We start from the raw sequence: 16,043 nt of genomic DNA on the forward strand, positions 1-16,043 counted from the left end.
ATTGATCTTGAAGCAGACTTAGTTTAGAACATATTCATTCACCTTATGGTCACAAATCAAAATGTCCACATTCTGAGACCACCTTATTTTTATGTGAACAATTACAGAATGTTAGAAAAAGAGGACAAAAAGAATCTGTAAATGTAAACGAATCATTTCACTCACTAGAGCTTATCAGCCTGCAGAGCCCAGGGACATTAGAAGAAACCTAATTAAGATTGACACAACCAACATTCTTATTTAAGTCAACATCCTAATTTCATTTGCTATAAAAAAACCTATATAACAATGTATAAATATTTTTGAAAGTGACAGCTAAAAAAAAAAAAAAAAAAAAAAAAAAAAAAAAAAAAAAAACTTCTGGAGAATTTTTATCACTTAGTGTGACCCAAAACTATACACAATTACACAGTGCTGTTGGCAGACTCGCCAATATACATGAAGTGTCCTGGGACTATTCTACCCCAAATGATGTTTTATTTCTCTACTGTAAATGGCTCCTTTACTATAAAGTGCAGTTTTATTCATTCCATATGTTGCAATTTTTAAATATTATTTTTAGTTATATGGACATAATATCTTTATTTTGTTCATTTATTTTTATGTGGTGCTGAGGATCGGACCCAGTGCCTCACATGTGCAAGGCAAGTGCTCTACCACTGAGCCACAACCCCAGCCCTTATGTTGCAATTTTTAATGTTACAGTTCTGATTCCAGAATGTGTATTGCATTTGATTACATTTTAAGTTGGGTGGGAAATGTTCACGTTGATCCCTAAAGTGATGTGATAGAGGTTTGTGTTCTGTCAGCTCAATGTGCATGGTGAAATTAGAAAGGGACTGAACCAAGTGTCTATGAGAATGTGACCAGGCTGTTGGACGCCTGTGACTTTAGTAGGCCAATCTATACAGTAAAAAGAATCACTAAGGGATGGTTTCCTATTCTTTAAAATAGGCAAAAAAAATGTCTGCTTTTACTGCATCAAGCTTTTACTGTAAGGATTGAACAAGGTAGTGGCACTGCTTTGCAACAATTATAAACAGCTCTAGAAACTGTAACTGATATTATTGCAGCTTTCTACTATTACCTGCTCATCAATGTTATTATAATTTATATCCATGTATTTAAGAAAAGAAAGCATCTCATCAAGGTTTGAATTATACACTGAAGCTACTTCTTTGTTTTCAAAGTGCTACTTGCTTATTTTGTAGTATAATCAAATGATGAGATTTTCTTAATTACTGGTCACCCACCTCAAACAACAGGCACTGCAGTGGAGTCCCAATGACTAAAGGAATAATGAACCCAGCAGGGATAGAACCCCCCTAAACTTTAGAAGCATTATATCAGACATGACAGAGATTCTTTAACGAGAGTCATAAATTACAACTGCTTCTAAACTAGGGACAAATATTTTTTCACTTCCTCTGTGGATGAACCCAAGACCAAGTCACTCATTGAGTTCTCTGGTATATAGTGACATGGTGGGAAATTGACAAAGAAGTGGAACCCTTCCCTTCAATAATACCAAGTGATTAAGAGAACCTAAAAAAAAAAAAAATCAATTGACTAATCAATAGTGTGTAACTGCTTGGAGCAATTTTTTCCCTATACAAATCAGTCATTGAGTTGTTTAAACTAAATATCTCATTTCCCCAATTACTGAGCTGATTTACAAACATGGTCAAGAATGTCAGAGTCTAGTGGAGCAAGATTCCAGGACCTTTGTCACAAACAATTTTTAAATGATCAGCTCCTGTACAGACTCAGAAGACTCTTAAGATATCATGAGAGGTATTCTCCAAGTTTCCAGACATTGGTGGATTAATGTACTAACCCTGTATATTTGTTTGAGAATCAGAGTGGGAATTTGTTTGAATTCAGGAGTGATGGAGGTCAAAAATCACTAAAGAGAACATCTATATACAGTCTAAATGTGCAGTTCTTTAAATTTTTTTCTTTAACTTCAGCTATGGTGATCAGCATGCAGCAACCAAGAGTCCGAATTCAAAACAACAAAAGGTTATTCTAGCAACATGTAAAGAATCCCTGCCTATATATTGCCAGCAACTCTAATATCGGAACAACTTCTAAACTTTTTTTTTTTTTTCCAAAAGTTAAATGCCACGGTGGGGGATAACACTAAGAGATAACTTTAAACAGAGGAAAAACTTTTTTTATTGATATGTTTTACTTTGCTGGCAGACCAGAGCAAAGGTTTTGTGAACATTTAAAAGATGAAAAAGGTGAAGAATCCCAGAAGCGGTTTATCTTGAAGCGAGATAACTCTAGTATTGATAAAGAAGACAATCAGGTTGGTTCTCAAGTTTGAGAGTGGCTGACTTGTTGTTTTTGAAGGTGGGCTGACTGATGTTCTTGTCGTTCCTCTGTTGTCCCCTCCCCGCCTCCCAGCCCTCCCCTGCCTCTGATACTACTGCCCTCTCTCCAACCCCTGGCTTCCCCTTGCCTCCCCCTTTGGCATTCAATGGGTAGCCAAAAACTGTCTGGTTGCTTTAGCAATGGCTCTGTGTTGGGCTGCATGGGTGGTGCTTGGCGCAGTTCCTGCTGCATGTCTTGTGGGGGGGGGTCGGGGTGCCACAGGCTCCGAGCTGTGGGGAAAAGCTTTGTCAGTCGCATTTCCAGATGTCTGTGTAACTCTGGCAGTCGTTCCACTCCCTACAGCTTTGTCCTTCAGTTGTGCACAAATTGAGCTGGATTTTCAATACGGACCGATGATCAACCGGTGTAGCTGTAAAGAACAAACCTTGTTATGGTGAGGACAGGTGGATTTTGCAACTATCCTAAAATAAGACTTCACAGAAAAGACTTTGAGTTCATGTTCTAGTCTCCCACCCTCTTCTCCTGCCCATGTTTTATGGTCCATGTAAACTGTCTGCTCGTTTTGCATGAAGTGTAGCAGAACTTTATCCTTGTGTATTGTTTGTGACAAAACATTGTGTTGTTCTAGAGTAGTGATAATCATGGTACTTACGACAAGGGTAAAGAGACTTTACGAAATCTTTTCTCTAAGTGGGGGAAGGATGTGGGGTCCAGGGTGCCTAGGAAGAACACTAAGTAAAACAAATTTTTAAATGATAACAAGCACAGTAGAAAGTCAGCTGAATGCCATTACAATTATACTTTGTGTCTCTGACAATCAAAATAGATTTTTTTTTTTTGAAATGACTTTGCTTTAGAATTTTTAAAGGTAAGACAATATGCATCTCACTCAAGTTATTTTAATTACTCTCTGTGAGTCACTGGAAGCCAGTGTGTGCATTTCTGAAGCACTTTTTTGAAACCTGTTCATCATTTGTATCTCGTTTACTCCCACCACCACCACCGAGCTACACCGTGGCTCATGTTGCCCATGAGACATGTGCCTGCGTGGTGCACTTAGTGGGTGTCTGTCGCGTGGATGGGTGAATGCGGTCAGTGCAGAGCATTTGGTCACGGATGGCGAAAATTAGGAAGGCAGTTGAGATGCAGGAACTGGTCAGATGAGAGAATGAAGAACACTCCTCATGCTGGGTTCTTTGAATTGTTTTCTTTAGTTTTCTTCTATTGACCCTTATCAACAAACAGGTTTTGTTAGGTTTAGTTTATAAACCTGAGGTCCTTCTTCTTATATCAGGTGCAATTCACAGAATCAGTCACTGAGTGAATAAAAATGCAAATTAAGAGATTGTATCCATATCTTTCTTTCTGTCCCCCACTCTATTTGTTCACTTACTTTGTCCAGTTCTGAACTTTTCAAAGCCATTTCTTCCTTCAGTCACCTTGAACTAGCCATTTCTTCTTCTTCTTTTTTTAATTTTAAATAAGCATTTGGACTCCTTCTGAGGAGTCAGATTATCCAGGATAGCAAGGGAGACAGAATCCATCCCTGGTGAGCCACTACATACCTGCAGTGGCTGAACACCCAAGATACATTCAGGCGTGTACATTTTAGATGCATCTGTGCTACTTGCATCCAGCAAGGCAGCAACCAGGAGCAGCAAACATTTGTAGACATTGCATGCCATGCACACACATGATACATGTACCCCAAACAGCCTCCTTAGGGCCCAGAGGGAGTGAGACTTGTCATGCTCCATTTGTTTAAATGAACATTTATTATTCTTAGCTGACAGTTGCTTAACTGCAGATTTCTAACAACTCAACTTGGATAACTGTCCTGATTTCTTTTTTCTGTTCAGCAAAACAGAATGCATCCATTTAGAGATGACAGACGAAGTAAATCAATTGAAGAGAGAGAAGAGGAATATCAGAGAGTGAGGGAGAGAATATTTGCACACGATGTGAGTAGTTGTTTTAATTGCCTCTTTAGTGTGGTCCTTCCATCAGCAGTAAGGCAGCCTCATTCCCCAGACAGTGAGCTGGCAGGAAGTAAGGAGACTGGAGCCAGGGAACAAATCGAATTGCAGCAAACCAGAGGTGTTTCTGGAAGAGGACCTGGTTCAGGGAAGTGATGGAAAACTAGCCAAGGGTCTGGGTGTGTTCCTAGGGTATGACTGATAGGGGTAGAAAGGTTTAACATTAGTCAACAAAACAGACCTTCAGTACCAAGGAAGGATATCTGACTTGCAGCAGTACCTTTACATCCATATCAGGCAGCAGATCACCTGTTAGTGTATGTTTTAGTACACCAACATTGTGCAGAGGAAAGGATCACAAAAAACAGCCCATTGATCATATACACACATAGAACCATATAAATATCCAGAGTATTTTCTGAGTCCTTAGAAAATATGGACACTTCATTTTCCTGAAGTTAGATAATCATATTCATCTTTTCTCCTTGATTTCAGATCCATTCAGGTCAGAGAATAGTCTGTCAAGGAAGTAATCATAAAACAATTTCTGTTGTTCAAATCCTAACAAAGAAAGTGGGACAGGAATATTTTTTAGCCTTCACCCACTATGGCCAAGAGAAAATGCAATTAAATGAAATAAAAATAAAAAGTGAACAAGTAAAAGTTTGGTTTAAGTGCAAGGAATTTAAAAGGGCAATTAGTTATTGTAGCTTTCCATTCCAGGAAATCACTTGGGGCCTCCTCAAACATTGTGGGTTCTTTCCTTTGCAGAAGGGAAGATACGAGCTCCTTTGTAGTGCTCTCCATGGCCAAGGCTTTCAGCTTTGCTTCAGCAGGGGCAGTGTTTGACTCCTGCTGCAGTTTGCTCCTAGAGACCACACAGTCCAGCCTAGAGAGCTTGGCGTCAATGCTCAGCACAGAAGCAGGAGGGCTGTTGTCCTGGGTGGCTTCAGGCCAAGCCAGTGTCTGTGACCTTCTGCAAGTGCTGGTTCCTTCATCTAAGGCTGCAGGAGTGATTCAACCTCTTCCAACTACACTTCTTTCACATTTGAACCAACCCCAATCTTCTAGAATACACTAAAATAGAATTTTGATAACAGGTAATCTGCCCTGGAACTCTTAAATTGGGAGAGTGTGAGAGTGAGATAGAACTCTCCGTGGCTGGAGGTCCGGATGCAATTCTATAAGATTCTGCAGATATAGGGGCTACTTAGGCTTTTGCTGTAGACATAATTTTTGGTGGGACAAAGCACAGATTGGCACATTGGGGTTTTCATTGCATATTTTCTAAAGACTCAGAAAATACTCTGGATATGAGAGGATCTAATTTTGTCATAATTGGGAAAGAATACCTACAGTAGGCTGGTGGCAGCATGTTCGTTCCTAAAGCCTTCACAGAGAGATTTTTTTTGGCAGATAGTTCATATTTTATTCTTCTGTTCTTACATGCACTATTGCTCTCATGCACACACATACACACTTTTTTTTCCTCATGCTTTGGTTCTGGCAAGTTAGGTGATTTGTGAACAAGTTGTTATATTGAGAAACAAATACCGACTGCAGACATAATGCATAGCAGTATTATGTTTTTTTTTAAAGTTGCATCACAGAGATAGGTGATGAAAGCACTCTTGCAGATAGATGGTTGTCAGGCTGAGGATGATGCCTGTGCTGCCTTCATTTAGTGATTCTCAGGTCCCTGAGCAGTCATGGTCATCTCAGGGAGCAGGAGTCTGCACAACCCCCTTTATGCGGACTTCCTTACCACCCTGCTAAAGAAATTAGCTGCTAGGGACCTATGTTGAAGGTTAAACCATAGCAGGCCATTTAAAGACTTCATGGCCACTTGCTCTATTTATTTATTTATATTGACATGCTGGTGATTGAACCCTTGTCTTCCGCATGACAGGCAAGCACTCTACCACTGAGCTACACACCCAGCCCTATTAACATTTTTTTTGAAAAGTACAAGCAGACTTAATTGTGAAAAAGCTCAGATTCCAAGGCAGGGCCATAACCTTTTCATTGCACCACATTCTTTGGCAGCCTTCTTTCAAATGATGTGACTTGTTCCCTCTGCAGACACAGAGATGTGAGCTGCTTTCCTAGGCTCTCTGGTGACCATTTCTTGCTTTAATAATTTAAATGGGGCACCGTCCTGTATCTGGCACTATTTTGAACCTGCCATCAAAGGATAGGACTTTAAAATTAGTATCCTATACAGAAAATACACTCACAGAAGGGTTTCCAGAATCAAATGGAAGTTCCAATATCACTTAGAAGATGTTATATGCATGAACATGGGTGCGTGTTTCCAAGGAGAAATTCCCTATCATTTATTAGATTCTTACCAGTTTTTATAAGCCTTAAAAGCCTAAAGACAATATGTCCATTGTCTTTCTACCTGACCCTATAACTTGCTAGAGAATCTTAGGTATACCACTAGGTCCTTAGTTATTTATTGCAGTATGACAAATTATCTGAAAATTTTGCAGTTTCAAACAAACAGAAATGCTTATTTCCATTTCTGTGGGTCAGGAATCTGGGAGTGACTCAGTTGGGTACTTCTAACTCAAGATGTCTAGCTGGAGGCTGGGGCTGCTATCATCTTAAGACTTGACTGAGTAACTGCCTGTGTCCATACTCACATACTCAAGTGGTTATTGGCAGGCCTCCGTTCTTCCTTGGCAATAGCCTGGAGGTCTCAATTCTTTACTAGGTGGGCTCCTCCACAATCTGCTAATGTCTTTGTGGATGATAACTAGGTTTCCCTGGAGAAAGTGATTCAAGAGAGAAACAGAGACATCCAAAGATGAAAGTCACAGTCTTATATAACCTAGTCTCGGCAATAATGTATGTTCCTTTCTGCCATAGTCTATTGGACACACATACCAACCTCAGAACAGTGTTGGAGGTCCCACATAATGCCATGAATATTAAGAGGCAGGGAGTGTACATGAGCGACTCTACATGAACAGAACAGTACTGTATCCTCTATGACACAAATTCTCAAGGACGTAGCATAGCAACATAAACTTTCTTGAATAACACATGTAATAACAGATCTCCCTCACCACTTATATCAATGACAGCACATATTAGGGGGCTTTCATCTGTACATTTCTAGGTTCCCAAGTGATCACTGATCACTGCCCAAACTGTTGAGGCACAGAATTGTTCTTTCATAAGATAATAAAGTAAGTTAGGTCAATTATAAAACAAATGCAAAGGATCCAGCATAAGGAAATTATATTATAGAAGTATAATCTTTTTCTTAGATCATCTTTAATTTAGTTTTCTCATAATTTAAAAATTGAGCCAACAAAATCAGCTTTCTTCAGTAATTATAAGTAGCAGAGTTAGTCCAAGCAGTTCAAATATTGAAAAAGCATACGTAATTTTTTTTTTGCTACTTGAAGCAACAATGAGATGAGAAATACTTTCTAGTATTTACAGTTGAAGAAAAATCAAATTTATTTTAAAATTAGAGATGTTTTTGTGTATTTCTCATATGTATCTTGGTGTCTAAGGTGTGTGTGAGTGTGTGAAGAGTGTAAGGGCGTGTATGCACTTTTATATGCAGGCATATAATCAAAAATGCAAGTTCCTTTGGTGGTTTTTCTAGAAAAAATTCAAATACAGGTTGTTAATTTGAGTATCTTGAAATCAGATACATTTATTAATTATTTGAGAGCTAAATAGGTGTTCAGAAGTGCAGAAGAATTTAGCTCTCAAATAACAAATTATCATGTTTTTATAGTCAGTAATATTTGGGATCCAACTCTTTTACTTTGGCAAGGATTTCAGCTTCTTTAATGGTTAATTTTGTATGATGTTGCTAAATTGGGGGAAATTTGGTTGAGAAAACAACACAATTGGGAAAGTTATGTTTTGCCTGGATGGTTAATTGGCAAAATGATATCTGTGTATAAATTGGAAATTAGGGAGGAGCTTGTCCAGGGTCTTCCCAGCACACACTGAGATCCTTCTTCAGGGAGAAGGATTCAAGGATATGTGATGCCACCAGAGGTGGGGGCGGCATGTGGGAGAGAACTCTGTAACCCATTAGGCAAAAATCACTTTTCTCCTTTTTTGAAAAGGGAGCCTTTTATATCTGGGAATGCATATAAGTGACAGCTTTGAATGTTGCACTTAATTACTGTGACAATTTTATCCTTCTCTGCTATTAAATGTGCAAGTTATTAATATAATTTTTTTAAAAAGTTTTATTTTCATCAGCTATTGAATCACAGCTAATAACTGCCTGTGTCTTATTTATGAAAATGTGGTAAAGGGGTGATGAGATGATTTATGAAGGACCTTTCCACCAAAGTCAGAAAAATACTTTTGAGTTATGTTTTTTGGAAAGGTATCCTTGACTTGCTTTTTATTCAAAGAGTTTGAAAAATCTTACTTTTTATTCAAAAAGTTTGAGTTGCTTCATTTCCTCCCAAATGCTATTAGATTCACAAATCTGAAGAGGTCGGAATGTTTATGAAAAAACGCCTTCTTCTAAGAAGTGGATTTCCCGATAAGTCCAGTCTTATGCAAAATAGTATAAACTTAGTTGACCCCTTTCCAACTGATGTTGAGCTGAGAAGTAGCAGAGTATCCACCTTATAATGAATACCTTGAAACAACCTCACTTTCTTTTATATACCATGACTTGACTCAAGTTGGTAGGTAGCAAAACCAAACTAACAGAAATAAAGAGGCTAGGATGTTTAATTTACCCTGAAAAGATCTTTATAGGAATAATGTTGATGGCACATTATTTGTTTTTGTTTCACTTTCTACGTATAAATGTCAGATTTCAAAAAAGCTATTTTCTGAAAGTAGAGATTTTAATTGGCTCTTTTTGCTTTTTGATACATTAAGGTTTTTGCACACCTGAGATTATGGATACCTTTTCAATACAGAAAGGTTGAAACAAATGATTCTAGAGATGTCTTCACTGAATGCTCAGACCACTGAGCAAAATACCATGTCTGACTCCATCCCCTCTGGCTTAGTGGAAGGAAATGATTTCTCCAGCAAATTGAAAAGAGAAACCAATATCCTGCTTGCCTCTTTGAGCGGCGGTTACATTAGCAACATCTTTTAGTTCAAGGCTCATTGAAAAGTCGTTAGTATTTCTTCAGTTTTGTTTTATCTTAAAATAGACCAGCTATGTCTCCATTTATACCTTTAATGGTCACTTATTCATCATTTAGAAAATATACATATAATATGGTGCTTGTATACTTATATTTAGAAATTTAATACTTTGAAAGTGGTCTTGTCTCCCGGCACCATAATTTGCCTGGACTTCTCTTATTCTGCTTGTTTAAGTTTAATCTGACTCACCATTCCCCATCATGTAATTCTGACAGAATTCTAGCTTCCCCACCTTGTATATTAACCACAAGGTAAGAGAGAAATGAATTCTAGGCAAACAGATGCAAAAAAAAAAATAATAAAGTCATTGGTTTTCTATGTGCAAAACTAAGAAATATCAGATGGAGTTTGATAGTTGTTTTTTTTTTTTTTTTTACTAATTAGGTTTGATTCATTAAACTTGTGTTCTGTCCTCCTTACTTATTATGATCACAGATAGATGGCATTTTCTTCAATTTTGAGAGACTAGTGGTTAATCTCTTTCTTTTGTGAGAGTTTAGAGTTGCCAGGTATGTTATTGCAGAATTGTGGTTTCACACTTCTCCCATTCTTAGGTGGGTTCATCCAACCTTGCATGCTGTGCCTTGATTTGAGCCTGTTCCCCTGGCTTCTGTTGGTGACTATACCTCCACAGCTCCAGAAGAAACCACTCGCTGCTCAGACTCTGAAGGTGGCCATGGGTTTCTCCAGCAATTTCATTCACATTTCTCTTCTGACTGTGAAGCTGAATGGGTCTCAATCTGTTGAAAACCTGGAGATATCCCCTGTGCTACATGAGAATCATTGACTCTTCTAACACTAACCTATATTTTTCCCTTTTTTTTAATTTCCCTCTTTTGTACATATTTTTCTTAATCCTTTTCCCCTAGGAGGGGAAAGGTAATTTTAAACTCAAGAAAGGATTTGGGACCCCCTCAGCATATCCAGAACATCTGATACAATGCTTTTCTTTTATTTTTCAGTCAGTTTGCTCCCAGGAAAGCCTTTATGTGGAAAACAGGTAAAATGAAATTTTATTTTTTGTGTCGTTAGAAGAATAGTTTGTCATGTGTGTCCTGTATATTCCCATATACATATATATCCCATATATAAGTGTGCTTGAATATATGTATAAATAAATACATATATCTGTGTGTGCACGCATATATATTCACACTTATGTTACTTAACATGTCTAAACACACACATATATATTCACTTATGTTATTTAGCATGTCTAAAGAGTATTTAATTTGGGGAAGAAGTTCTCTCAGTTACTTTCAAACAGAGGCTTAAACAGTTTCCTTATTTAGTCTCAATCCTGTGTCCTTCCCAAGCCAGAATTCCTGTTACCTTCCCCAGGCATCGAAACGAGGAAATATTGAGTCTACACAGGAATTTGCAACTCCATTGGCTTACTGAGCAGGCTGCTTAAAGGACTTTATTTGTTATTATTAGCCACTTTTGTCCTATAATTCTATAGCTATACAAAAAAATAATTGGAATAATATTACTTTAAGTTTCTCATTCTTAAATATCAGTTCATCTTCTTAAAGAGCTAACATGAAATCTTCATCTAGAACTGGGTGTGGTGGTGCATACCTATAATTCCAGCAGCTCAGAAGGCTGAGGCAAGAGGATTTGAAGTTCAAAGCCAGCCTCAGTGATTTAGCATGGCCTTAAGTAACTCAGTGAGACTGGGTCTCTATATTAAAAAATTAAATAAATAAATAAAAAGGCCTGTGGATGTGGCTCATTGGTGAAGCACCCATGGGTTCAATCCCGGGTACAAAGACAAAGGAAGCAAGCAAGCAAGCAAGCAAGCAGACCTGTCTAGATGTAGCAGTTCACCTGTCTTGGGAGTTAGTGGAGGGAGGTAGTTGCGAAATTTATAGTATATCTTCAGAATAAGACTAGACATTTTTCAAACTTAATATATATCTTTCTAAAAGTACCTTTTAAAAACGGACCTAAATCGACATAGATATTAAAGTGTCCCCTTGATTTAATTGCAGATATTCAGGAGAAATTAAGGAATCCATATTAACAGGACTAATCACATTTAAGATGTATTAAAATCTACAACTTGATTTAGAAATATAGTATTCATAAATAAGTTGTTGGTGAATTTTATTTCAGGTGTTGGCTTAATGACTGTTCCACTAAAATTGGTTAAAATGGAGACTAATTCAATGCCAGTACCAAGATAAATTAAAACTCGGCATTAGAGATAACTGATTGAAAAAAAGCCCCACTATATTAGCACTTGGAAATCTTCACGTAACTGAAATCTTCACATAACTTTCTTTTATCTTAAAAAGTATTATAAAATAAGTCTATATGATCTCTGTATTCAAAAAAATTATGATTTGGGCTGGGGATGTGGCTCAAGCGGTAGCGCGCTCGCCTGGCATGCGTGCGGCCCGGGTTCGATCCTCAGCACCACATACAAACAAAGATGTTGTGTCTGCCAAAAACTAAATAACTAAATAAATAAATATTTAAAAAATTATGATTCATACAGAATTTGGCAAATTTTCCTATTTTTAGGGAAACTGAAAGGAGCATTAACATTTTGGTGATGATTCTGAAACATTCCAAATTCTATATCCATACAAAAAAATTAAGTATTAAGTAAGCATTTGCAATTTATTTGGGTAGGAAACCTTATTCCCTAGTCTTCTAACCAGTAGTTTCCCCTACCTTAGACGCTAATTCTATTCATCAATTGGCTTCTATTCAACATTACAAGAATAGCTCACATATACACATTGCATATGTGAAGTATTGATGGTTCTAGAATTGAGTGGCTTTCCTATAAAAATAAATCTATTTCTAAAATTATTGCCTCTGGAATGTCAATATTTCATCATGCTCCCCAAATAAAAATAACTTAATATTACTTAAGAAAAAAACACTACTAATATGTTTTGTTAAATCTCTTATCATATTTATAGTGATTTCTTTCATTATCCTCTCTCCTTCTGTTTCCTGTATTTCCTCTCTCTTTCCCTTCTTTCTTTTCTGGCATCTGTGCCTTCTTCCTAGGGTAGGGGTCTTAATTCTGTCACACTGTCATTAATTTATTATGACAAAACTTAATGTCGCACAAATGAAACATGGTGTGTGGGAATTTACAATAAATGTGTGCTATAGCAGAGTACACATCCATTTAACGTAAGGCATTTAGTATCCTTAGGTTTTATATCATAAAAACCATGTTTTTCATTTCCAGTAGGCTCTTGGAAGACAGTAACATATGCAATGAGACCTATAAGAAAAGACAGCTCTTTCGGTTGGTATGGTTTACTTTTTTAAACTGTGTTTTCAGATTATGTGGCAGAATCGATGTTAAATATAAGTGTATTAGTGTAAAATATTTCCGTTCATGAAATAAAACATGTTCCGTGCTCTCACTGCAGAGTTTGTTACCCAGCTAGTGTGGTATCATATGGATCATGTGAGAGGTGGGACTGGAAAGCTACCTCTTCCTGTGTGGTTCTCCAAGGTTCTTCTGCTGATTTTGTGTGTTTCGGGACTCACTTTGGCAACACACTTATTTAGCATTCCCAGACTCTTTCAGCAAACTATACCAAGTTAAAATTTCTCTGACAGTTTGAAATTGAGTACATATTTCCAGTGCTGGAAAATACATCAATGATAACTATTTGGTTAACTAATTTTTAGGTCTCTACTTTCCCTCATAATATTCAAATGTATTTTTAAGCACGAATTTTATTTCTAAAGGAGGCTATGATGTTCCTTCCAATTATAGTGAACTACTTAAATTGAGATCTGTGTAGGATAATGGGAAAAGATTTTAAAAAATTATTTTAAAGTTCTGTGTTCAGATGAAAGCTCCATAAATGCAGAGGGACCACATCTATTTTTATTTTTAACCAACCTATCAAATATATTAACATATTTGTAAATATTAGGATACCTCTCTGCTACAGGAAAGGCAAAAACATAAAAATTTTCCAATTAAGAAGAAAGAAAATACTAAGAAATATGGATAAATCAGGTGTTCAGAACTTATCTTTATGCCATTAAATCTGAATTTAGTAAAGTCAGAATGATTGGTTCCTCTATACTAGGGCAGAAAAAAAAAATCCTGCATCTCTTTCTTGAAAACCCAGATAAAAAATAAAATTTACTGTTACCCTTGCAATCATGCTATGATTTAATTTGTATAGGCTAATATAGATAAAAACATGTATCTCACCCCCAAGAGGATGTTAGGTTTACACAGGCTCCAAACTGCCCCCTTTGAGGAGCTGCCCTATATTTAGGTCAGCCATCCTAAACATAGATTCCATCACCTACCAAAATGACCAAGGACAGAAACTCAGAAAGACAACTTAACACAAAGCCACCGACACAGTTGTGAAGGCAATCCAGAATGCACATCATCCATAACTTGGGCAAAAAAAATTTACAATGTTCAGAAATGTAAGAAAATGGACACATCAGTTGTTAATCAGCACAGAAACTGAATTTAGAGTATGTGCTTTGTGTCTCTCCTCGGTTTAAATTCTGGTTGCCTATGAAAGGGCCACCTCCAATGACTGGATATTCTATTCCTACTGTGTTCCTGGATTCTAGTTAGAGAGATCCAGCACTGAATTTAAGAGGGAAAGTGAAACACCTGTCAGACATGTTTTTATATAAAGTCTATGATTTCACACTCTGACAGATATGAAATTCAATTCTGGGCATCACCCTGCCATTGTTGGGCTAAATAATCAATAAATAGAGTAGTACAAAATATGTTTCAGTGTGTGAATACCTACAACCATAAAATAGATTCACATGCTATTTTGAATCTCATTAATGCTAACTCCCGGAAGTAGCAACTTATTTTTAAAATGCACAGATCTTGGCTTGGGATGATGAGTTGAGTCAGAATCAAAGTAATAGAGCTAAGAAAATCTAAGGTTGTCTTATTGACCAAGTGATGAGGCCAGTCTAGAAGACCTCTCTTCTTTCTAGAAATTACTCTACCAGGTGAAAGGGTGTAGAGTACAATACAGGACTAATTTGCATCCAGGGAGAGTGGTGCTTATCTCCTTTGCAAAGAAATTTCAGCCATGCTGAATATAGAAGTCTGGATTCCTCACATGGATGTGTACAGGTCGTGGGGAGAGGCATACTGAAGTAGAACTAGTGATGGGAACAAGGGTTCACTACTCACTGTGTATCCTACATACTGAGGTTAGGGACCATCCCATGTGCAAGCTAGTGTTTTTCTATAATAAATATTCCAAATTAACTACAAATGAGATTTTTCTCATATACCTGGTGAATTCATAATTGCTACGTAATGATTTAGCCAGACCTTGTCAAAGAAGGGGCAACATAATCAGAATTACACAGGAGAAGAATGAAGTCGAATTATCAGGAATGGAGCATCAAGTTCTTGAAAGGGCAGTTTTTCTATATCCTATCTCCCATGGCTTTCTTATATTTTGAAGGAATGTAAGAACTAAAATTACCTGGCCATTGCTGAGGGTACTTCCTCCTGCAGCCTGGTCTTTTTCACATGGTTCTTATTTCTAAACCAAGGACCTGAGGTCCTGAGAACAGAGAATGTAAGGAAACATTGATGGGGAGCAGGGGCAGGTGGCAGGGCATGGAGTGTTTTCTTCCAGTGTTCTCTTTGAAAATGTTTTTTTGTTTTGTGAGTTTTCTGTTTCACTTTTTCCCCTTGCTTGATGAAGTTCCTGTCACAGATTAGCTATTTCATTTTTATTATCTCTTGGATCCATTTGAAGCAAAATCTAAATTTCTGTGTACCTTCTGCAGAGTGTAGTTGGTGAGTGTTTAAATGAGCTATGCATACCTCTAGCATATCCCAATAGCAATAAAATTATTGTCTTTAAAAGAATATTTTAAACAAAGCTCCTGGGTCACAGTTATGAGACTGGATTCAGGACTTGAACATGTCACATTTTATACTGATATAAAATTAAGGACCATATTTATTGCCCATGATATATGTCCCCTTTCACTTCTTTATAATCTACAAGAATCTTAGGATATTTTATCGATGGGTTATTTCTATCTTCAGAAAAAGTGTCAGAAATATTAACGAAGTTACTTTTCAAGCACATTGGAAACCAATGAAAATGCAATTTTTTTTTATCAAGTTTCTTAATAGAACATATGCAGCTTTGCATACTCTTTAAATTACTCTGGAGGCTTCAAAATTCACTTCTGGCTGTTGGATCACCTCTAGTGCATTCACTCTATTTGAATTTTGAACAAGTATGATCTTTCAGTTCAAGATATTTCTGGTATTTCCACTGACCCCTCTGGAAAGCTTCTTGTCAGTGTATGGCGTATAGTGTTGACACTGTTGTTTTCACAGGCTTTTCTGTGTGAAAAGGATTAAAAGGCTATTTCCTCTACCATGAAGGTTAAACTCATCAGGTGTAATTCTTACCAGGGGTTAGCAATTTCTGTGACTTCTGTGCTGTCTGTCATATCCTTTGTGAGTTCAGATACGTATCATAAAGTTGTAAAACAGGCTGTTAAGTAGCTCTTCTGGACCTGTATGGATTTTCCAAGCCAATTATTCACTGCTGAAGA

At 37.1% G+C, this 16,043-nt stretch overlaps 1 protein-coding gene across 7 annotated transcripts in view; it reads left to right on the plus strand.

The window, feature by feature from the left end:
- The window catches only part of Arpp21 (cAMP regulated phosphoprotein 21), a 151,002-nt gene that overhangs the window by 69,616 nt on the left and 65,343 nt on the right, over window positions 1–16,043 (plus strand). For 5 of the 7 annotated variants that reach the window (XM_076868972.2, XM_076868946.2, XM_076868982.2 and 2 more), the window contains exons 10-13: window positions 2,206–2,314; window positions 4,200–4,301; window positions 10,436–10,473; window positions 12,688–12,747. In XM_076868972.2, coding sequence (XP_076725087.1) covers window positions 2,206–2,314; window positions 4,200–4,301; window positions 10,436–10,473; window positions 12,688–12,747 — 309 coding nt within the window. The remainder of the gene's footprint in view (window positions 1–2,205; window positions 2,315–4,199; window positions 4,302–10,435; window positions 10,474–12,687; window positions 12,748–16,043) is intronic. The other 2 variants (XM_076868992.2, XM_076869001.2) reach the window with 1 other exon arrangement.

The sequence above is a fragment of the Callospermophilus lateralis genome, chromosome 1 (assembly GCF_048772815.1).
Source record: "Callospermophilus lateralis isolate mCalLat2 chromosome 1, mCalLat2.hap1, whole genome shotgun sequence".
NCBI lineage: Eukaryota > Metazoa > Chordata > Mammalia > Rodentia > Sciuridae > Callospermophilus > Callospermophilus lateralis.